The 22,975-nt window shown below is 51.2% G+C and overlaps 2 protein-coding genes across 12 annotated transcripts in view; both read left to right on the top strand.

The window, feature by feature from the left end:
* The window catches only part of NDRG3 (NDRG family member 3), a 63,183-nt gene extending 61,385 nt beyond the window's left edge, over positions 1 to 1,798 (top strand). For all 10 annotated transcript variants that reach the window (XM_061437501.1, XM_061437499.1, XM_061437498.1 and 7 more), the window contains one exon: positions 209 to 1,798. In XM_061437501.1, the coding sequence (XP_061293485.1) occupies positions 209 to 390 (182 nt within the window). In that variant the 3' untranslated portion in view covers positions 391 to 1,798. The remainder of the gene's footprint in view (positions 1 to 208) is intronic.
* A 100-nt stretch (positions 1,799 to 1,898) lies between these two features.
* The window catches only part of SLA2 (Src like adaptor 2), a 29,354-nt gene continuing 8,277 nt past the window's right edge, over positions 1,899 to 22,975 (top strand). Inside the window, exons 1-5 of one of the 2 annotated variants that reach the window (XM_061437514.1) lie at positions 1,899 to 4,718; positions 7,674 to 7,807; positions 12,552 to 12,651; positions 13,014 to 13,100; positions 15,113 to 15,216. In XM_061437514.1, the coding sequence (XP_061293498.1) occupies positions 7,717 to 7,807; positions 12,552 to 12,651; positions 13,014 to 13,100; positions 15,113 to 15,216 (382 nt within the window). In that variant the 5' untranslated portion in view covers positions 1,899 to 4,718; positions 7,674 to 7,716. The remainder of the gene's footprint in view (positions 4,719 to 7,673; positions 7,808 to 12,551; positions 12,652 to 13,013; positions 13,101 to 15,112; positions 15,217 to 22,975) is intronic. The other variant, XM_061437515.1, reaches the window with a different exon arrangement.

The raw sequence follows: 22,975 nt of genomic DNA, 5'->3' as shown, positions 1-22,975 counted from the left end.
ACCAGCTGAGATTTCACCCAGATCCAGAGGATTAAAGCAGCCTTGCCTAGAGCCCCTCACCTAGAGCAAAGTGGGATGGCTGTGTCTCGTCCTGGTGTCGCCAGATGATGGGTTGGGAAAGCTACATGTAAAGCCTTTGGTGAAACTTCTGGATTAGCTGAGCTTAACCACAGCTCTTTCCTCTAGTCCTCTCCATTCTCTCTTACAGTCCCATCTGCCAGCATGACCCGGCTCGCCCGATCCCGAACCCACTCCACCTCAAGTAGCATCGGCTCTGGAGAAAGTGCCTTCAGCCGATCTGTTGCCAGCAATCAGTCAGATGGAACTCAAGAATCCTCTGAGTCCCCTGATGTTCTGGACAGACACCAGACCATGGAAGTGTCCTGCTAAGCAAATGCTCCTCCCCAGGACCATGCAAGTCCATCCTCCTTCAAACAGCCACTCCATAATATAACACTTCATCCAGCAATCTGGCATCTATCTTTAACTCCTGCATGGCCACTGACTCTCTCTCTTTCTGGTATCCTGGATTTATCATCCTCTCTGCCTGCCCACACTCCTTTTTGTATGTACCAAGAACCACTTCCATCCCATTTCTGTAACATTCCAACCTCTTTAGCTGATCAGATCTCCATATCTTCTCTTACCAGCTTTTCCTTGTGCTTTCCCAACTATGTATCTAAGATTCTTTGATTCCTGATGTATGTGTGTGAGCACGCGTGTCTGTGTTTGTGTGTGCATAGTTTTGTGATTTTAGACATGCTTTCTTGTAGAGCTTCTGCAGACAAAAACAAAAAAAGGGACTCTTTTTTTTTTTTTGCATTTTCAGTGATGTTTTTAGGAGAAATATGCAGAACAGGTTTCTAGGTAGGCCATTACATTCTCTTTTGGTTCCTCTCTGATGGTCAAGATTTGTAAAGTGACTTCAGGAGAGAGGAGATCTGAGGAAGATGGAAGATCATAATTCCTGTTTGGATTGTTGATTATGACCAATAGAAGGGAACCTGTTACATAGAAAAGCAGGCCAGGTGGCCAGCCACCTTCTCCCGTCCAATTGAATTCATGTATCCTATAAATGAAAGGAAGGGATATGTTCTCTTAGAAGCCCATGAACAATGACATTCTGATGCAATGTTGCATTTTTCTGAAGGAATGAGTGTGGCTTAATTATTGGACTCTCTTAGCACAGGAAGGTGGAAAACAAAATTCCAGGCCTCTGCTCTGTCAGAGCAAAATTGATGTCTCTGCAGTGTCTGATGCCACACACCAGACATCAGAAGGAGGCGCCTCCCAGGAGAAGCACTCTCCATCCCCCCAGAAGGGAGAAGTATATAGCCTGAAAATTATATAGATGCTGAGGAAATAGTTGGAGAGAGAGGATCAGACATTAACACAATATGATGCTTTATAAGTATAACCTTGATTTCAGAAGAGTTAATGGAGCCTAAATGAAAGATAGAACCCATTTCTCAGAAAGTTAATCCTGTGAACTCCCTCTTCTAAGAGGGAAGGAACTATAAGGGCACCCCATCCAGGTAGAATTGTGTTCGGTCCACTGCTATGTGAGGGGGTCACAGCCACCCAGAGAGTGTCTCCAGGAGTGTGAAAACAATTGCCACCCAGTAAGGGTCCCGCTTTGACAGCACAGAGATGTCAGCTCAGGGTTATATAATTTCAGTCCTAGGAAGGGGCTTTTCAGATGTAGCATTCGCTTTCTGCTCAGATAGGGAATGCATCACTCTGCCGGAGTATGACTTTTTACAGACGACGAAATAAAGCTGTATATGTCTCATTGTTACCCAGTGGCTGGTGTGACTTCTCTCAAGCCACTTCCTGGGGCTCTGGTGGGGACTGCACATGGGCTTCATACTGGGTCACATACCTGATGATTGTCCACCCAGCGACACCATCCACTTAAAGTGAGGAAACCAAGTCCCGGGATTAATCATTTGCCCAAGATCATCATGCCAGTAAGCTAGCCGGGACTGAACCCTGAGTCCATCTGACACACCTGTATTCCCCTCAGACGAAAAACCGTGAGAAGCTTGGTCATTGGTTTGTGATGGAGGAGCAGGTGAGGTCTCGGGAAGGTGTTCAGCATCTCAGCTCTGCCCTTCGTGCACGGTTGCTGCGTCCCACCCCTTGTACGGTAACCACAGCCACCTGCCAGGGCGCCACCGACAGACCAGGCTGTGTTTCTCCAGAAGGGGCTCTTTGTACCCTGCCCCCCCAAGAAAAATTCCAGGGGGGTGGCCATCCTAGATCAGTTCCGAATGATCCAGGGGCTGCGGCTACCAGTATACCCAGGTCGCAGTGTCTGTGGGGAGGTACTTGTAAAATGACTCGACCCTGCCTCTCCTAGTAGAGGACAGGAAACCAGAGCCCATGGGCAGATGAGGTGTCCGCGCTGAGTTCCAGACAAAACCACCCGGTACGGAGTTGCAGAGCTGCAGGTGGTCTGATGGCCAGGGCTGCTCTGAGAGCCCACCCTGCTCCAGCCGTCTTGGCTGCACAGCACGGATGGTTGCCTCTTCCCAGCTTGGCTTTGTGCCTGGGGTCAGGCCCCAGCTGACTACACCAGCTGGTTCTTACCATACTCATCCTCTTCTCATTTGCATTTTCTTTCTTCCTATTCAATACTAAAAAAAAGAAGTTAGAGCGCCTACTTTGTGAGAGGTAAGGAAGTGGCCAGGTAGACGCTACACACTATGACTGTGTTAAGCTTTTCCGTGTAAATTTTCTCACGCAGTTCTCGTGGCAGCTCTGCGAAGTGGGCAGTGCGTTTTACAAAGAACGGTTGAGGAAAGTTAAGTGATGTCGCCAGCGACACCTACTCGACAAGGTTCCTAGTTCTTCCAGAATCAATGCATTTTCATGTTTTATTAAGGCTTTTATTGAGCACCCACTACAGATTGAGCCCTTTCATCTTCTTGCGTGTCCCTCCTCTGATCCAGGAAGGTAGACCTATTCCAGTTTTATGGATGAGAAGACAGGCCCAGAGGTAACTAACTTAAAAATAGTCTAGAAACTAATAGAGCCACACATCTAGGCTTTAGACTCTCTCATTTCCAGGTACCTCCCTGAGTGGAATGGGAGAGCATATGGTGGGAATGTTTTGAGACCAGAGATGTCATTCCCTACTTCGTTCCTTGCTCATGGACTGCTCCTTAAGGCCAGTGTGAAAGGCTGTTTGTCACATGGAAAGATGGACATCACAGTGGTGTGGAGGCAAGAGCAGGTGGTTGGGGCTACAGTCAGGTCCCTCCCAGCCACAGGCCACATCCTTGAGGGGCCGTCACCCACAGTAGCATGCTAGTTAGAACTTTCTTAAAGAGGAGGCACTTCCACTCTGGCCCTCCACTCTCCACATCACATGCCTCAGGAGTTAAATCTCAAGCCTTACCCAGGAGAAAGGGAGACCATGAATCCAGGTACGGCAGGGCCCCAAATCAGGCTGCATTGTCTGTGAAATGACAGTTTTGCGTTCAAAGCATCTGTCTCCAGGATTGCTAAGCCCCCTAAAGGGGAGATAATGAGTGGGTATGATTATTTAGATGCTAATGAGCTGAGGTTTTTATTTTAATTTATTTAAATGTTGTTAACTGATTTAAGCACACCAATCAGAGACAATTTTATCAGAGATTCTTCATCCCAGCGGAGTGAGTCTCAGGGTTAGGGAATGCATCAAGGATCACCTGGAGGGCTTGTGAAGATAGGTTGCTGGCCCTCCACCATGGAGTTTCTAATTGGGTAGACCTAAGATGGGCCTTGAGAACCCTCCTATGAAACGAAGTCCCAGATGGTACTGGGGCTACTGGCGTAGGGACCACACTTGAAGAACCACTGTCCAGGTCCACGCACAGTGTGGCTCCCAGATGGTCAACATGGTTTTATCCACTGGGAGTTGTTAGCGATGTAGAATCTTGAGCCCCATCCAGACTCACAGAACCAGAATCTACTGTTTAACAAGATCCCCAGGGGCTTCCCTAGACACAGTAAATTTTGGGACACCTGCCTTCTTGGCAATGCTTCCCATACTTGCCAGCCAGAGGAATCTCTTGGAGTGGTGAAGATTCAGAGTCTGGGGGCTGCTCCTCTGCTGACTTGGATTCAGAAGATGCGGGAGGGTCTCAGGGATCTGAGTCTAGCAAGCCCCCTCAGGTGATGGTGACGATCAGGGAAGCCTGGCTACCCATTGGGTCTGTGTTCCTCAGAGCAGGCCCAAACCCCAGAGCCAGAAGAGAAGCCTCTCCCTCCGGGATCGTGACGTGGCAGCTGCTTCTCCCCCACAAACAGGAACTTGGGGAAGGTGGCTCCTTGATGGTCTGTGATGCCGTCAGAGGAAACGGGTGGTTGTGAGAACCACAGAGCCTGCAGATGTGAGCCGGGAGCCCTAAGAACCCTGCAGCAGAGCTCAGAGATGTGGGTCCTGCTTCCCCGCCTGGCTGTACTTGACAGGGCCACCTAGTCAGAGGTCTCTGAGGAGCACGGGGGTCCTGTCCCATCCCTGGGGTACAGACCACTACCACGGGCAGATGCCGAGCTCCCCAAAGCTCCCTGAAGACTCTCTCAGGCCAAGAGGTTTCTGGGTGGCCTAGAACTAAGGACATTGGCAGACTTCTAGAAGACTTTACACCCCACTGAGAGCTCCAACCTCTTCAGCTAAAACATGCGTCTTAGCTGGTCCCCCACCCCAAGACTCTGATGACAGGAAACCAGTAAGTATGCTTGATTTTGTTTTCTGATGGCCTTGGGACTGTGAGGAAGGATGGTCCCCTCAAGACTGGGAGTGGGCTATACAGTTGGGAAATAAGCTCAACGGGAAGGGCAGTTGGTTCTGCTGAGGCTGTGAGAAACGGCTTCTGAGGGTCCTCCTCTTCCCCTTTGCTGTTCCCTCCAGCTGCTTTTCATGCCCATTCTGGTCTCATCTCAGTTCCCAACTTGCTGTGTGACTTGGGGACCCTCTCTGAGCGATAGCCGTATGGTGTCAGTGGATACGAGGAGTCTAGATTATAACCTCTGAAGGCACATTCAGTTCTGGAGTCTACAGTTCCTCTCAAAAAGTTCTTCAGCTGATCTTTCTCAGCTAAAAGGGAGGGCAGGGGTTCTCCCTTTAGCTCAATCCAAATCCGTGACTTACCTCCACCACTGAGAAATTATTTTCAGAAGCACAAACACACAGAAGACTCAGATTGTAGACCCAGGTCTGCAATAACCAGCTACCAACAGAGTGCGAGGTCACTTTCTCTGGGCCCTGGTCATTGTTTGGAATGGTATTCAAACCCTGGGATCTCTCAAAAGGTCAAGTGCGATGATCAAAACAATGTGGGCGGTGGGTATGCTGACCTCAGCTGTCTTTAACTCTTCCGCCCATGCCTGGGCCCCTGCAAAGTGCCTAACATGAGTAAGTTGTTCAGATACTTACACAGTTATTATTAGATTCTTCTCTTTAAGTTTGGGCCAATACCACCTCCTCTTCCTAGGTCTGCCCACCCCCGGTCTTCATTTTGCCCCCAGACGTCTTCCCGACCTTGACCTGACCTGGTGAAGGGAGCTGGCAGAGTGCTGGGGGCTGGCAGCCTGAGTGCAGGGTTCTCCTGCGGCCCAGCCCCCACCTCTACCTGCAGCGGGAAGAAGCCTCTGGGTTTAGTGTGGTTGGTAACTGTGGTGACTTTGTCTTGCTCAAAGAGAAGAAAGCAACCTTCACTGAGCACACTCTCCCTGCCAGGCTGCTCAGCTTCTCACAGCCCGAGGTGTCAGTATTATTCCCAGATTCACACATGAGACTCAGGGAAGTCGCGTGCTTTGCCTGAGGTCACACAGCTTGAGTTTGGTTGGTCTGAATTAAGCCCTCGCGCTAGCCAGGCATGATCTGTCCCAGGGGTTTTCTGGACCCATGTCTGTGCCTCATACCCAAGGGAAGGAAAGGCTGGGAGCAGCAGGACTGTTGAAAACCTGACCATGAAAAGCTGCCTTGACCTTGCGGGAAGCAGAGACCCCAGGAGGCAGCAGCACCAGCTCGGGCTGCCAAGGTTTCAGGATTTCCAAGTCTGAGCAGGAAGTGGCTGCCAGGAGCCATCCCCTAAGGGTGGGCCTGAGCTACCCAAGGAGGGAGAGCAAACAGATCCTGTTTTCCCCATGTTGATGGCAGGAGATGGCAGATGGTTTCACAGATAGATGTTCTAACCTCTAAGGCAGGACCTTTACTCCGCAGACAGGATGGCTGGTGAGGCCACGGGAGCCCCTCCATGATCATGGCGAGCAGCTGTCCTCACCCAGGGGTAGGGAGATGTTCAAAGGCAGGATGGAGCCTGCCATGTCCCCACACTGGTGTAATCGTGTCCTGTCTGTAAGGAAAAGACTGAAACTGTCTCAAAGAATGAAACCACCTTCCTGCAGCGTCTTAATGATATATTGTTTGAAAAAATCAGCATTACCATGGAAACCTGAGAATTTAAATTATTCTAAAGATAATGGGCAAGACCCCCTGGAGAAGGAAATGGCTATCCATCCCAGTGTTTTTGCCTGGAGAATCCCATGGACAAGGGAGCCTGGCGGGCTACAGCCCATGGGGTTGCAGGAGTTGGGCACAGCTTAGAGATTAAGCAATAACAAACAAGGATAAGACACCTATCCAAAGAGCTTGTAATCACTCCATCCATTTAGGCAATGTTCATCAAGTGCCATCGGTGGGTGAAAATGCCGAGGAATTGGGCAAACAGAGAGGTCCTTGTTCATAGCATGCTATGGAATCGTGACTGGTTAAACAAGCACCCCAGCACATGAATAATTAAAAATTGGGAAGAGCACAACAGGGAGCCAAGAGGGACACAAGGGAAGGTCCCCAGAAACAGCCTCTGGTGAAGTGACATTCAGGGTGTGAGAAAGGAAAAGCAGGCACCGGCCAGCCTCTTCACACGCGTTATCTCTCAGGCCCGTATGGCGGGTGTCGTTATCCCCTTTTTCAAACGAGGAAATGGAGGCAAAGAGAGGGAAATGGTTCGACAGCCAATCCTGTACAGACTTGCAAGTCACCACTGTGTCATACGGCCTCCCAGGCACCCTACTCTGCCCTGTGACACTGGTCACTGTGCTCGGTGTCACCTTAGCTCACGAGACGCGCCAGCTCCCAAGTCCCCTCAGATCCCCCTTGCCCACCCAGCCATGGGTCCCGGTGTGCCTGGGATGAATGAACTCTGTCCTGTCATTGGCCCTTGCCCCCCAGGTGACAGAATGTGATCCCAGGTCAGGCAGTGGTTCTGAGGAACCATGGAAATGAGCAGCTAGGGCTGGGGGATTCAGGGAAAACTTCCTGGGGAGGGTGGGGTACAGACAGGCCGGAAATGGGAAAAGGGTCTTCCGGCCAGTGGGAGGGGACTTCACACAGGGAAAGGCCCAGAAACATTGAATGGAGCATGGCTGCAGCATAGAAAAGATGGGATGAAAAGAAAACAAGGTCTGGTTTGCAGAAAGCCTTCAGAGGCTGGTGGGGAGGGGCTGGAGCCTGGTCCTGACGGGAGAGATCTCGTTCCCTTGCGTCGGCCAGGAGGTCAGCAGGGCTGAGCTGGGGCAGGGCGGGGTGGAGGAGGGGTGGGCAGGAGCAGGAGGAGGCGGGGGTCTGGGCACCAGGCTCGGGGAGCCATGGCGCGTCCCCATCACAGCATCTCTTTCAGATTTCTCTTGGCGATGTGCTCCTGAGTGTTCTTCTGAGGAACGATGGGAAGTCAGCCCAGCAGGGGGAAAGCCCTTCCAAGCCCAAGCTTCAGCCCCTGTGTGCAAGGCCAGAATCCTGAGCCCATGCAAGCAGGTAGGCCATGGGCCCCGGGGCAGCCAGGGCCTTCCTGACCAGCCACTCCGACACAGCTTTAAGTATAAACACAGCTTCGAGCGTTCGCCTCCCCATGAACCCCACAGCCAGGGTCCCTGCTCTCGCGGAGCGTACATATTAATGGTCAGAACATTAACCCAGATAAACTAGAATATGTGAGAGGGTGACCCAAGCGAACTGGAGGGTGTGATGGGCCCCAGGCGTCTCCCAAGGCTTCCCTCCTCCCAACTCAGCTTATCCAGAGACTGAGCTGCAGCTCTCAGACCAGCCCACTTCCGCTGCTCTCCAAAGCTGCACCATCCATTACCACAGCCACTAACCTTATGTTGCTATTTCAGTTTAGACTGAAATTAATGAAAATCAAAGATTCAGCTCCTCAGTCACACCAGCCTTATTTATTTTAAGTGCTCACCAGCCGTATGTAGCTAGTAGCTACCTTATTGGACAACACAATTATAGAACATTTCCATCAGCACAGAAGGTTCTGCTGGATGGTGATGCTGTTATCCTGAGAGGTGCTATGAAATACTTGAAGCAAAATAGAGCTATGATGCCTGGAAAAATGAATTCATACAAGGCATAGGCTAAACCTATCACTGTGGTTTTCTAAGGCAGTCCTGACTAAAAATGTCTGTTTTTATGATGATTCAGTTCAGTTCAGTTGCTGAGTCGTGTCCGACTCTGCAACCCCATGGACTGCAGCATGCCAGGCTTCCCTGTCCATCACCAACTCCCAGAGCTTGCTCAAACTCATGTCCATCGAGTCGGTGATGCCATCCAACCGTCCCATCCTCTGTCGTCCCCTTCTCCTCCCGCCTTAAGACTTTCCCGGCATAAGGGTCTTTTCCAATGAGTCAGATGATTAAGATGATTAGGCCATCAAAATATCCTGCAGTATCTAATACTTTGATGTTAGAACTATAGCCCCAGTTTTTTCTTGTTCCCTAAAACAGCCCACAAATCCTTTCTAACATCACTTTCTGATTTGGGGTTTTGATAATGCATTTGTCAGCAGCCCCCAGAGAGAAAGAGAACTAGTAGGGTATGTGTGTGCACACGTGTGTAAGAGAGAATTTAAGAAATTGGCCCACGCCGTTGTGGAGTGGCCAGTCTGAAGTCTGCAAGGCAGGTCAGCAGGCTGGAGACCAGGGAGGAGCTGATGCTGCTGAATTCCAGAGTGGAGCCTGGAGACAGGATTCTTTCTTCTTCGAAGGACATCAGCCTTTTTCTCTCAGTCTTCAACTGACTGGAGAAGATCCACTCACAAAGTGGAGGGTAATTCAAACCCTACTGATTTAAATCATTGGAAAAGACCCTGATGCTGGGAAAGATTGAAGGCAAAGGGAGAACGGGGTGGTAGAGGATGAGATGGTTAGATAGTATCACTGACTCGATGGACATGAAGCTGAGCAAACTCCAGGGAGGACAAAGAGGCCCGGCGTGCTGCAGTCCTCAGTGTTGCAAAGAGCTGGACACAAGTTCTGAACAACAACTGACTTAAATGTTAATCTCCTCTAAAAAACAGCAGCATGGCAGCCTCTAGACTAGTATTTGACCCAATATCTGAGTACTGTGGGCTAGCCACTCTGACACACAAAAGTAACCATCACAGATAACAAGATTACTGTAAACCATCAGCACTTTTAGGAGGAAGGACACAGCCACCCAGGTAAACAGAAGTGGGAGAGTGCAGAGCCACAGTCTGGATGTCTGGGTTTGGCAGGTGTTGCCCCCAATCTGAAGAGTCCTCTACATTGGCGGGGGCGTCCTTTCCACTTCTCTGCCCCCATCCCCAATATCCTCCTTTCTTTTTTTTTTTTATTATTTGTTTTCTTTCTGGCCACACCGCACAGCCTGCAGGATTTAGTTCCCCGACCACAGATCAAACCCATGCCCCCTGCAGTAGAAGTCAGTAGTCCTAACCACTAGACCCCCAGGGAAGGCCCAGTATCCTCCCTTCTTTAATACCAGCCTCCCCCAGATCCCAGATCCAGGTGTTATCGACACCTGGACCCTGCAGACACCTGGTGGGCAGGCAGGTGCCTCCTCTTTGCTACTCACTGTGCACCCAGAGTGTGGGGCCCTGCAGGAAGAGATCTGGAAACCACACAGACCTCCACCTTATTTCCTCTGAATCAAGCCACAGGCAGTGCCCTCAAGGTAGCTCTGACTCACGGCGAGGCAGCTGAGAGGGGTGACCCCCAGCAGGTGTCCTGGGGCCCTCCCTGCCTGTGGGAACAGAGGGGAACTGGGTACCCCCCTCTCCCAGGGTCTCCAGGGGAAGGACGGGCCACAGCTGTGAACAAGGCAGGCATAGCCCCTGAGACAGGAGCTAAAGCAACCATCAATTACAATTGTGTTAGATTTTAGTGACAGTTTTAAGGGTCTCTGATTCAGAGTGTGGGCTGAGGGGCTCGTCAGGGAGGGGACATTTTATTTAATCCAAGGAGTGAAGAATGAAGATGACTCAGCCACTGGAGGGGACCCGTCAGGGGGCAGCATGTGCAACTCAGTGGCTCCTGAGGATGCAAAGCCAGGGCTTCCAGAAGGGAGAGGGGCCCTTCTGGCCACCTGCTTCCATTCTTGTCACAGGACACCCTCCCCAGACTTACTCGCACCGTGTATTCGAGCATCAGGCATTCCCCTGCCCCGTGGGATGGCCAGGCCCCAGGGTCTGAGGACTCTAGTCTGGGGTCAACAAGGGGATCTCCATGTGGGTCTGGGAGAACATGCAGGAACCGGTCCATTTCCAGAATCTCAGTCTCACTCTGTCCATGTCCCGGAGGCCCTCAGCCCCCATAAAGAGTCCAGCTCTGTGTCTGCCCCGCCCCATCCCCTGGGTCCTTGTCTGTCCTCTTCTGTCCCTCCCTCACTTCCTGGGGCCCCAGCTCTGTCTAGAGGGCCTCACAGAGGCCTCTCAGGCCCTGAGGAGCATCTGTGGGTTACATAAACCTTTCTTTCTGGCCCTGACTGCTTCCCATAGCTTGATGCAGAGGCCCCTACTGAGATGGGATGAGGAGGAAGGGGAGGGGGCCACTGGGGTGTGGGTGAAGGGTGCTCAGTAGGATGGGATTTTTCAGTAAAAGTGGGCCTGGACAGGCATTAGGAGGTCTAGTTAGACGGGACAGGCTGGTGCCCAGTGGGGTGAGGGGATGAGCATCCTGTGCTAAAGGTAGCTGCTTGCCTCCTGCTCTCCAACCTCAAGATTAGGCCTCAAGGCCCCTGTGTTCTCAGGACCAGTCCTGGTGGAGTGGCGTGGGGTAGGGGTGGGGGTGGCTTGTCATCCTCTGTCTCTGTGACTCCCTCTTTGAACGTCAGCCTCCCAGGCAGTCTGGGCCTTTCAGAGATGTGCTGTGCAGGCCAGTCCACCCTCCCTGGGCCCAGGAGCAGTGCCCCACGGGTGGAGAAGGACTCCCGGCAAAGCGCCCTGCAGAGCCTCAGTTGCTTTGCTGTGTCATGGGGCTGAACAGAGATGATGCATACCGCAGGTGCTCAGCAAGATATGGCAGGTGTGTGACTAGGACACTTGACAGAGCCATGCGTTCCTGCTGGGCACCTGCTCTGGGCCAGGCCTGTCACAGTGGGCCTGGGGCTGCACTTCTGAGGGGGCAGCGCAGATTTGCCCCTGTTGCTCAGGACAAAAGTCACGAGAGAACCACTCTGCCCATGTGCAGGCACTCCAGAGTTACAGCACCCTTCCAGATGGGTGATGTCCTGGGCCCCTCCAGGAACCCTCACCCCCCATGTCCCCCTCCCAGCCCCTCAAAGCTGGTCCATCTGGTAACCACCTCATCAGTGCCTTTCAGAAGCTGAGCTCAGAAATCTAGGCTAATACCTGCTTAGAACTGTCAGTTAGCTATCAAAATCTCCTGTGATGATCTGTGTAAAAATGGGGTTGTAGGGACTTCCCTTAGAGAAGGCAATGGCACCCCACTCCAGTACTCTTGCCTGGAAAATCCCATGGACGGAGGAGCCTGGTAGGCTGCAATTCATGAGGTCGCTAAGAGTTGGACACGACTGAGCGACTTCACTTTGACTTTTCCCTTTCATGCATTGGAGAAGGAAATGGCAACCCACTCCAGTGTTCTTGCCTGGAGAATCCCAGGGACGGCGGGGCCTGGTGGGCTGCCATCTATGGGGTCGCACAGAGTCGGACACGACTGAAGCGACTTAGCAGCAGCAGGGACTTCCCTGGTGGTCCAGTGGTTAAGAATCTGCCTGCCAGTGAGGGGGACATGGGTTCTATCCCAGGTCTGGGAACTAAGATCCCACATGCTACAGGGCAACTAAGCTTATGCGCCTCGACCGCTGAGCCCACGCACTCTGGAGCCCATCCTCCACCCACTGCCGCAAGAAGCCCAATCACTGCAACTAGCTAGAGAGTAGCCCCTACTCACTGCAACTCAGGAAAGCCTGTGCACAGCAACGAAGGGCCCATGCACTGCCACAAAGACCCTGCACAGTCAAAAAAAAAAAAAAGGGGGATTGTAGTCAGGAGCCCCACTCCCTTTGCCACACCAGTCCTTTCCCTGAGGGGCCCAGGAGATGTCTGGGTGCCCTGGGCTCTACACAGCCCTGTGGAAAAGCATCAGATCCAGGCACCCCTTGGGAGCCCAGCAGACATGCCACCCCGGGTGCCTGTGGGAGGACTGATGGAAGAACCCAGCCTCCACCAGAACTCACATTCTGGCCCAAGGGTGACCACCTCTGTCCCTCCCTCCAGAGAGGAGCCGGGCCAAGGCCGTGGCCCTGGGCAGTTTCCCAGTGGGCGAGCAGGCAGAGCTGTCGCTGAGACTGGGCGAGCCGTTGACCATCATCTCGGAGTAAGTCCTTCCGAGGGCGGTGGGTTGGATGCTCTGTCCCTTCCCCCAGTCCCTGAAGATGCACTCAGGGGTGGAGGGGACTCTTCCAGGAGAAAAGAGCGTGGCCTTTGGTGCTGAGCTCACACAGGTGGAGTGTCTACAGCTTGACACTCCTGCAGGGAGAAGCAGTGGGGAGGGGCCCTGAATCAGACCACCTGCTGCCCAGGAGATACCTGGACCGGCTGGTGCAAGGAAGCCTGGGACACTCAGGTGGGACAGGTGGCCACAGGACCCAGCCTGGGGGGTCCCCGTGAGTCCCCCAGGGGCACTTCCCAGGGCTTGGCCCTTCTGAGAAGGGGGCCCCCTCGTCCTTCTCTCTCCAGGGATGGAGACTGGTGGACGGTGCTGTCGGACGTCTCAGGCAGAGAGTACAGCATACCCAGCATCCACGTGGCCAGAATCGCCCATGGGTGAGTCCCCATCCCAGGCCCTGCCTCAGGGGCTTCCTGCTGTCTCCTCCCACAAGCCCAGTCTTATCTGAGCAGAGCTGGCGTCAGAGGCCAATCAGGCCAGGACCCTGTCCTTCAGAGGGGCTGACAACTGACTCTCTCAGGTCAGCTTGTGAGGCTTGGGAGCCCAGGGGAGGGGGCTCACGAAGGCCTCATGGAGATGTGGCGCCTGGTCCTTAGAGGGTGGCCAAGAATTTGGTGAGGAGGGCACAGCAACCCACTCCAGTATACTTGCCTGGAGGATCCCATGGACAGAGGAGCCTGGCGGGCTGCAGTCCATGGGGTCACAAAGAGTCAGACATGACTGAAGCGACTAACACACACGCACACACAAGAATCTGGTGGTGGAGAATGCTGAGCATCAGTGTGCCCAGGGAGTCTCCTTGGGTGGCCTTTCCAAAAGGCATTTACTTGGGAGGATTGGACTTGGGCACACATGGTCTCTTACGAAGTGCGAGCCATCTCTCGCCAAGAGTAAGGGACAGACTGACTCCTTAGCAAATTCTGTGTCGAGAGAGAAAGGCAGTGAATAACCTGGAGCCAGGAATGTGTCACTGAGTGCGCTGTGACAGCCACTCTTCAGTTCTGAGGCAAACTTAGAACTCAGGGGCGGCCTCACTTTTTGAAGCTCACGGGATGCCTGGCTCTGATCCTGAGACATGAGAACCCCTCATGGAATCAGTTCACACAGAGGCAGGGTGAAGCCCACGTGGCCTGCGTGTCTCTCTGTGGCCTGGGCCTGCTGGGCGGAGTTTTGTGTCCATAGCTGACACTGAAGCTTAAACCGAGGAAACACTGACTACCTCTGAGAGTCAGTCCCCTTTCTGGCCACGACTTCATTTGCAGCCTCTTTATGAAAGGATGTGTTTTATTTGCTATAAAATTAGGCTAAGTTTGCTGCTGGCACCAAGAGAATCACAGCTTCTTATTTACTTGGGATCAACTCAACCCTGACTCTGGCTTAGACTGTGGAATTTCACGGAATGACAGCCATTTCCATCAAATTGGCTTCTTAAGGCTTTGCTTGGGCCCCCCCTGCCTGATGCTGGGAAAGATTGAAGGCAAAAAGAGAAGGGGGCGGCAGAGGATGAGATGGTTAGATAGCATCACCAATTCAGTGGACATGAATTTGAGCAAACTCTGGAGATAGTGGAGGACAGAGGAGTCTGGTGGGTTACAGTCCATGGGGTCACAAAGAGTTGGACCCGACTTAGCCCCTGAACAACAGCAACAACCCAGGAATGACTGTGGGGACAGTGTGAAGCAGATGGACTAGTACGCCAAAAAATTCCTGCAAAACTTCCTTGAACTTTCCATGGCAATGAAGTCCCTCGTGGACATATATGGGTGAGGATAAATGAGGAGAGGAAGGAAGATGTGGGCCCAGAATTATCAAGAATCCCAGCATTGGAAGCACGTATGAAGATCTGTGGACTGTGTAATTTTTTTTCTCAAAATTTTAGACTGTCTTGAACATTATAGTTCCAAACTTTTGACCCACAAATAATCTCCAATCGAAGTGAGATTTCAGTGATAATGAGTAAATGTTCACCTGCACACCGTTTGACTACATAGTTAAGCTTTAAACTTCAAATAAAATATTCACTAAACTTAAAAAAAAAGAACAATTCTTAGAGAGGTGAAGGCTTAGACATGTGAGTGAATGGCGTACGGGTGCAGGGGGAACTGGGCGGGTGACAGGAGAGGATCTGGGATCACCTAACCTGCCCCCAGACCCTGGCCATTTGGGAATGAGGTCTCCAGTCAGAGAAGACTGGAGCTGACCCTGTGAGATTGTCCTCTGAGGGCCCTGGAGCCAGGACCAGGACACAGCGACGGGGCCTGAGAGACCCCGAGGCCAACTCTCCATGGGACAGTTGGAATTGGAGGTCCACAGAGGCAGGAGAGGCTCCAGTAGGGTCTTGGCCCACCCACCCCCAGGCTGACCCCCGACCGTCTCTCCCCACCCCCAGGTGGCTGTATGAGGGCCTGAGCCGGGAGAAAGCTGAGGAACTGCTGCTGCTGCCTGGGAACCACGGAGGGGCCTTCCTCATCCGGGAGAGCCAGACCAGGAGAGGTGGGTAAGCTCAGTGCCACCCTGGGTCCGTCCCTGTTGTGCCAAGAGCCAGGTGTGATGTGACTCGGGGGTAGCGGTAGGAGCCCAGATGTGGAGGGCTGGAGACTGGCCTCAGAGTTGGGCGGCCTGACTAACTGACCACAGGCTGCGGCCTTGAGAACCCATCAACAACGGGGAAAGGGGAGTCCCCTGGTGGCTCCAAATGCAGGGGGCCCGGGGTTTGACCCCTGGTTGGGGAACTAGTTTCCACATGCCACAACTAGAGATCCCAAGTGCTGCATCTCGGACCCGGTGCAGCCATATAAATAAATGAAAATATAAAAAAAAAAAAACGAGGCAATGACCTGCATTTCCAAAAATGGGTATGAATTGCCCACAGAAGGGATCCAGGCTCAGCCAACGCTTTGGCAACCAGGACTTACCATATAGTCATAGGAGAGTGCAGTCATTCCCTGCCTTGACCAGCAATGATTTCTCCTTCCCCAAGACACAATAGGATCCTGATCTCTTGGCAAAATGTCGACAAGTTGACAAGGTCTCTGTGCTTTGGGTCATTAGCCAGTTGGAGCCAGAGAACCCACCAAGAGTCACCTCATGACCCTCCTCTCTTTGTTGTGCAGATGGGGAAACAGAAGCCCACAGAGGGATGGAGACCTGTCACACTGCACATCCAAATGGGGCCTCTCCCACCCCAGGTTCAGGGCCTTTGCAAACAAAACACGAAGTGAAGTGTCTCTGATGCCCTTGCTTACTCTCTGAACTGCAGCCAGGCGTCCCTTACAGCAGGGACAGAGAGGAACAGCGTTCATGTTTATGTTAGGCCCTTTAATTGCCTTCACACAGCCCTGTTGCAGGGGCAGGGTTGTACTTCCAATGTTCCCATTTTACAGATGAGAAAACTGAGACTTTTAGAGAAGAGAAATGATTTGCCTAGGGAGACACAGATACTAAGTGCAGAGCTGGCATTCAAACCCAGCTGAGGTTCATCTTACTTCAGACCCCCAAGAGAGGCCCACCTATCATGATAATGGTGATTCATTGCAACCTCAGGGATGGACTGGGGAGAGGCTCTGTAGGATGGGCTTTCTGTGCTTCCCCTGAACTGAACTAACTTTGATGCATTGTCAGGGGCGTACTCAGTTCTCTACTCAAGTCTCCCTCCTGGGGCTCCTTCCAGCACATCTTTGCCTCTCCTTTCCTTTCTTCGGGAGCCCCCTCCCCACTCCACCTCTCCTCAGCCCCTTCTGCTGTTTCCCGAAAGTACCAGCATCACCCCCTCACACACACCAGTAGGCTGACCAGGGTCGGGGGCTGGCTCAAGTGCGGTAGCTACAAACAGGAAACCATAGCGGTGCTGTTGGGGGCAGGGGTGCTGCAGACCAGGCCCCAGTGAGCTTGAGAAGCCACAGGAAGTGCTCCAGTGCTCAGCTGCCCCACCCCTGCTCCTTCTCTGGCCTGGTTGAACCCCAAGAGCATAGTGACCGGAACTTACTGCCACTCTGCCCCCTTTCTAAGAAGGTATATATACAGGAGGAACCAGTGGAGAAATAAAGGAGAAAGCAGATAAGAATCCATAGGGTCTTTTTTTTTTTCCTTCTTGTTTTATTGAGACATAACTGATATCCAGCACTGTATAAGTTTAAGGTGTAAAGGATCTGTAAGATCTCTAAGGAGCCATAAAACTGTTGGGATTAAGGTTAGATTTGACTCTAAGGTTTCCCACAGCAGCGCCAGAAGGGATTAGTACAGAAGGCAGCTCTCATCAAAAAAGAAAGAAAATTGCCAGTTCTACAGGAAAGGCAGCAGTTTCCCAATACTAATTTTTGATCTCTCATCTGGGGCTTCCTTTTGGAGAATGCGTGTCAAGAAAATGGGTCACGACCCATTTGTGGGTCAAGAAATCAGGTTAATTCGGTGGTTATAGACCAATGGGTCTCAAACCTGGGTGGCCATCAGAATCACCTGGAGGGTTTATTAGACAAAAGACCTGGTCCAGGCAGTTCTGATTTGGTAAGTTGAGGCCTGAGAGTTTGCCTGTCCAACGAGTTCACAGTTGATGATTGCTGCTGCTAGTCTGGGGACCACACTTTAAGATCTAGACCTTAATGGGCTTCCCAGGTGGCTCGGTGGTAAAGAACCTGCCTGTAAATGCAAGAGGTGCAAGAGATGTAGGTTCAATCCCTGGATCAGGAAGATCCCCTGGAGTAGGAAACAGTAACCCACTCCAGTATTCTTGCCTGGAAAATCCCATGGACAGAGGAGCCTGGTGGGCTGCAGTCCAGGGGATCGCAGAGTCAGGACTGATCTAGACCTTGACTATGTATTAGAATCATCTGGGGGAGATTTATAAAGTACTGATGCCTGCCCTCCACCCCCAGAGTTACTGATTTAATTGGTCAGGGGTGTGGCCTGGGCCCTGGAAGCTATAAAAGCCCCCCACCCCCAACCCTGGGTGATTCTGATGTGCAGCCAAGGTTGAGACCCATTAAGCTGGTGAATCTGGACTGGTGAGTGTTTAAAGTGAAATACAGCTGAAACATTAGGGTGCCTCACTGGGGTTGGGGAAAATACTACTTCATCAAACTTTTGTTTTCAGTCATTTTAACGGTGTCCTGGGTCACAATGTAAAATTTCGTATTGTGGTTTGTGGTCAAAAAAAAAGTTTGACACTAAAGCTGTAGGGGCCCAAGTGACGCCATAGGATGGTGGTTCTGAGACTCGAGTGTACAGGAATCGTCAGGGAAACATCTTGCCAGTGTGTTCCTGGGCCCCACCACAGACCTGCCAAATAAGACTGTGGGGCACAGAGGTCAGAAATCTGCTTCCGTCACAAGCTCTCCGGCCGGTTCTCCTGTTCTTTTAAGTTTGGAAACAAAGTTCCAGTCTAGGGAACCCAAAATCAAGTAATGAGAGACAGTGTTTTTCATGTTTGCATAATGCATCTTGTCATCTATAATGGTAATTAACTGTCGACTGAGTGGGTGAGACCAGATTTTCTTTGGCCCAAGGTGTGGATGTACCTCTGGGAGGGAAATTCTACAGGGGCTTTGAGTCTGTGGATGGACCAAGGAGGAAGTCCTGGGGCACTGCGCTCCTAAGAATACAATTCGGGGCCTGGAGTCAGGAGGGGACGAGGCCCCTACATCTTCCTGAGAGTCCCTCTGGCGTACCTTGTGTTTTAGGGAACCATGGCAGGGTCTGAGTCAGGCTGAAAATCTTGGTCTGTGAAGGGGCTCGAAGGGCTTCTGGAGGTCCCAGGACTGTGCCAGAGGTCAGCGCCAGGACCAGGCCCCACGAGCACCACCCTCTTACCTTCCTACTGTCCTCCTGTGTGTTGATACTCTGTTGAGCATAAGAGATTGATGAGCTGTGCACACTTCCCCCCTGAGGGGCTCACCTCTGTGTGTTCTGTCAGCTGAGAAATGCTTAAAAGCATCTTCTCCGAGTCAGGCCTGCTAAATTGTGGTTCCTGCCCTCAGGCTCCAGACAGTTGAGGGGCCAAGGTGCAGCATCCTCCAGACTCTTAGCTTCTCAGAAGTCTCAGTGGAAGTTCAGAGCTTTTAGTCTAATCTCACACTACTGTGGACCCCTCCCCTCCTCCTGGCATCATCGTCAGAACACCTGGGAGAACATGTGCCTGGCCCCACAGGTCACTGCAGGCCAGCCTGTGACACTGGCGAAGCCTGCCTGAGCTTCCAGCAACCCCAGGACCATGCCTTTTCCCCCGTGGGTCTCCCAGTGGCCCTGCACCAGCCGCAGCTCCCACGGCCTGGCTCCCAGCCCCCTGCCTACCAAAATGCTCCATGAACAAACACTGCTTGTTCTTTCCATGCTGCATCCTTGCACACAAGCCTCCCTCGGCCTGGAGAGCCCCCTCCTCCGTTCTTCCTCTTGGCCAACGCCTACTCATCCTTCACAACCCACTGCAGTGTCGCGTCCCTGGGTTGTTTGCCACCTTTTGCTCTCAATTCCCATAGCCACCTGAAAAGACCTCTTCTGTAGCCGCAATACATTTATTTCTTAAAACGAAGTCAGGTGTGTGGTCTAAGAGCAGGGGAACTAAACATAAGGATGAGGACCATAAAGGAAAATTCTGGCTGAGGCACGTGCCAGTGAGACATCCCTGGCACATGCCCCACAAAACGTGCCCCAGAGAACGAAGTTCTGATTACCTGTGTCCGGGGCTCACGCAGTGCCAGCTCCTGCTCAACAGATATTTACTGGATAAATGGATGAGTGAATGAGTGCATATATGTATGTTGAGGGGAGGAGAGAGGGTGAAGAACCAGGGTAGGGTAGACTGCCCCCTCACACCATGTGTGCTCAGCAGTTGGAGTACAAATGGTGGCAAGGACTCCTTGAGTCTGCTTTTAATCATGCCTGTGTCCAGTGTTCATCACTGAGATTCAGTAATTCATTCAGCAAATTCTGCATGGTGACTCGGTGCCAGCCGCTGTTACAAGTAGCGGGGATTCAACAACAGAAAAAGCAAGATACCTGCCCACAGTTTAGTTGGCAGCGTGGATAGTGAACAAATAGTCATTATGCGTCTGATCATGGCAAGTGCCCTGGAGTAGGAAATGGCAACCCACTCCAGTGTTCTTGCCTGGAAAATTCCATGAACAAAGGAGCCTGGCGGGCTGCAGTCCATGGGTTTGCAGAGTCAGACTCGTCTGAACACACACAGCAGCCCGGCAAGTGCCACAGAGAAACTAAAGCGGTAATTAGGAGGAACCAAGTCAACAGGCGCGTCCTCTGCGGGAGGCAGGTGTGCACCGGGAGCAGATTCAAGGTCACCCAAAGTCAGGTCACACAAGGTGTTGCCAGGGTGAGGGCTTCTGATTTATTTTAAATGTGACAGGGTTCTAAGCAGGGGAGTGACATGATCTGATCCCTATACTGTGCAAAGAGAGGCTGTGGCAGGGGATGAGGTGAAAGTGGGAAGCCACAGTAAGAAGTGGTTGGTTTCCAGATTTGTTCTGAACGTAGCCAGTACATTCAGGTTTTTCTGTAGGGCTGGAAGGGAGATTAAGAGAGAATGGAAGCTCTGAGGGATGATGCTGGGGTTCAGTTCAGTTCAGTCACTCAGTTGTGTCCAACTCTTTGCAACTCCATGAATCGCAGCACGCCAGGCCTCCCTGTCCATCACCAACTCCCGGAGTTCACTCAAACTCATGTCCATCGAGTCGGTGATGCCATCCAGCCATCTCATCCTCTGTCATGTCCTTCTCCTCATGCCCCCAATCCCTCCCAGCATTAGAGTCTTTTCCAATGAGTCAACTCTTCGCATGAGGTGGCCAAAGTACTGGAGTTTCAGCTTTAGCATCATTCCCTCCAAAGAACACCCAGGGCTGATCTCCTTTAGGATGGACTGGTTGGATCTCCTTGCAGTCCAAGGGACTCTCAAGAGTCTTCTCCAACACCACAGTTCTGGGGTTAGGAGCTTAGTAATGGGTGAATCGTGTTGCTATTTTCTGAGATGGGAAGATGGTGGGCAAATAAATTAGAACCGTCCCTCGCGAGACTCACCGTTGGTTATATGATGGGTGGGGTAATGTTGAGGGAGAGCTGGGGCTTCTCCCAGGCAGAGAACAAGCTCTGGAGAGTTGTCCAAGTAGGAACTGAGTTGTAAAAGGAAGACTGGTGTTGACTCAGGTGGAAGAGTGTTCCATATAAAGGGAACAATGTGAGCAAAGAGGCAGAGAACAGATCAGGAGTACTGGATGCTTGCTATATGCCAAACCCTGCTGAATGTTTTATCTACTTTACCATCTGAATCCTTGTGGCAATCTCCTGAGACAGGGACAATTATGATCCCCCTTTATAGATGAAGAAACAAATCTGAGAGGTCAAATAATGTTTTAGAGACACAAGTAGGGTTATAGTATGCAGGGGTGTTATAGGGTGTGACTCTATGGGATATGAACCCAGACAGTCCAAGTTTAAAAGATGTCCTAAAGCTGAGAGACAGCAGTAGATATTTGGGACTGGCTGCAGCGTGCAGTGAGATGGGCCAGCAAGGTACCAGGCACACGGACCAGTCGCAGATGCCTTGGTAGGAGGCCTGTCCCCACATGGGGTTGACAGAGCGTATTATCTCTGAGTCTACCCGTCAGGTTCTCAGTGTGGCTGTCAGGACCCTTCCTGATTCTGGTAACTGTGGTTACAGTGGCCAAGATGGGGTGGCTAGAGAACCAGGCCCCATAGAGGAACTTGGTCACTTAGTTCAGCTCACTGGTTGGCCTCCAGAGACTATTTTCAGATATGTAGCCCTTTCCCAACCAGAGAACTTTTTCAGGGTGACAACACAGCTCCAGAAGAGATATTTCTCTTTAAAAAAAAAAAAAAACTTGTTACCTTTGGCTGCTCTGGGTCTTCATTGCTGCAAAGACTCTCTGTCGTTGTGGTGAGCAGGGGCCACTCTTTGCTGCAGTGCTCGGGCTTCTCATTGCAGTGGCTTCTCTCGTTGCAGAGCACAGGCTCTAGGTGAGCAGGCCTCGGTGGGTGCAGCGCACGGGCTCAGTAGTTGTGGTACATGGGCTTAGTTGTTCTGTGGCATGTGGAATCTTCCCTGACCAGGGATTGAACTGGTGTCCCCTGCGTGGACTCTCAGGCAGGTGGACTCTCAGCCGCTGGACCACCAGGGAAGCCCCAGAAGAGATTCTTAAAGATAAAAAGTCAAGGTGTCTCCAGAGTCAAGTAGAAGACAAAGAAAAGGAAGCAGGGACCCTACTCCATACTTCTCAAAGAATACTGACTTCGTAGCCTGAAGCCTTGCTAAATTCACTTATTAGTTCTAGTAGGTTTTTTGTAGGTTCCTTAGGATTTTCTACATATATGATCACACATTATCGATAAATAGTTTATTTTCCAACCCATAGACCTTTTGTTGTTTTTTCTTGTCTTGATTGCACTCGCTACGACCTCTAATATATAACAAGTAAAGTTGTAAGAGCATTCTTGCTCTGTTCTTAATCTTAGAAGGAAAAATTTAGTCTTTCCCATTAAGTATGATGTTACTTACAGATTTTTCACAGATCCTCTATGTCAGGTTACGAGGACGTACCCTTCTGTGATAGCAGTATAGTTCCCCAATAATGTCTAGGTCCAAATCCCTGAAACCAGTGACTGTGAATTACCTTACATTGCGAAAGAGAGTTTGTTGATGTGACTAAGGGTTTTGAGATGGGGAGATTATGCTGGATTATCCAGATGAGCCCAGTGAAATCACAAGGGTCTTTACAAGAGGGAGGCAAGAGGGTAAGAATAAAGATGGAATAAGGGGCCATGAACTAAGGAATGCAGGTGGCTTCTAGACACTGAAAAGGCAAAGGAAGGGGTTCTCCTCTAGAGGCTGCAGAGGAAATACAGGCTTGCTGATACCTTGATTTTTGTTTAGTGAAACCCATTTCAGGATTTTGACCCCCAGCATTGTAAAATAATCCACTCTTGTTGTTTTAAACCTCTAAATATATGGTAACTTGTTACAGCAGCCATAGGAAACTATTACATCTTCTATTTGTAGTTTTATTTTTTAAAAATCATAATTGAACTGTGTCATATTATTTTTCTACATTTCTCCAGATGATCGTTCCCCGCCCCACCCCATTTATTCTACTAATATAGTGAGTTAACACTGATGTTCAATTTTTAAATCAACTTGTATTCCTGGGATAAAGTCAATTTAGTCATATTGTGTTATCATTTTTATATATTTCTGGGTACAGTTTGCTAACAGTGTGTGAAGGATTTTTTTGTC

Source organism: Bos javanicus, chromosome 13, assembly GCF_032452875.1.
Source record: "Bos javanicus breed banteng chromosome 13, ARS-OSU_banteng_1.0, whole genome shotgun sequence".
Classification (NCBI taxonomy): domain Eukaryota; kingdom Metazoa; phylum Chordata; class Mammalia; order Artiodactyla; family Bovidae; genus Bos; species Bos javanicus.
The sequence above is the reverse complement of the archived record's forward strand: the minus strand, read 5'-3'. Positions and strand labels throughout refer to the sequence as shown.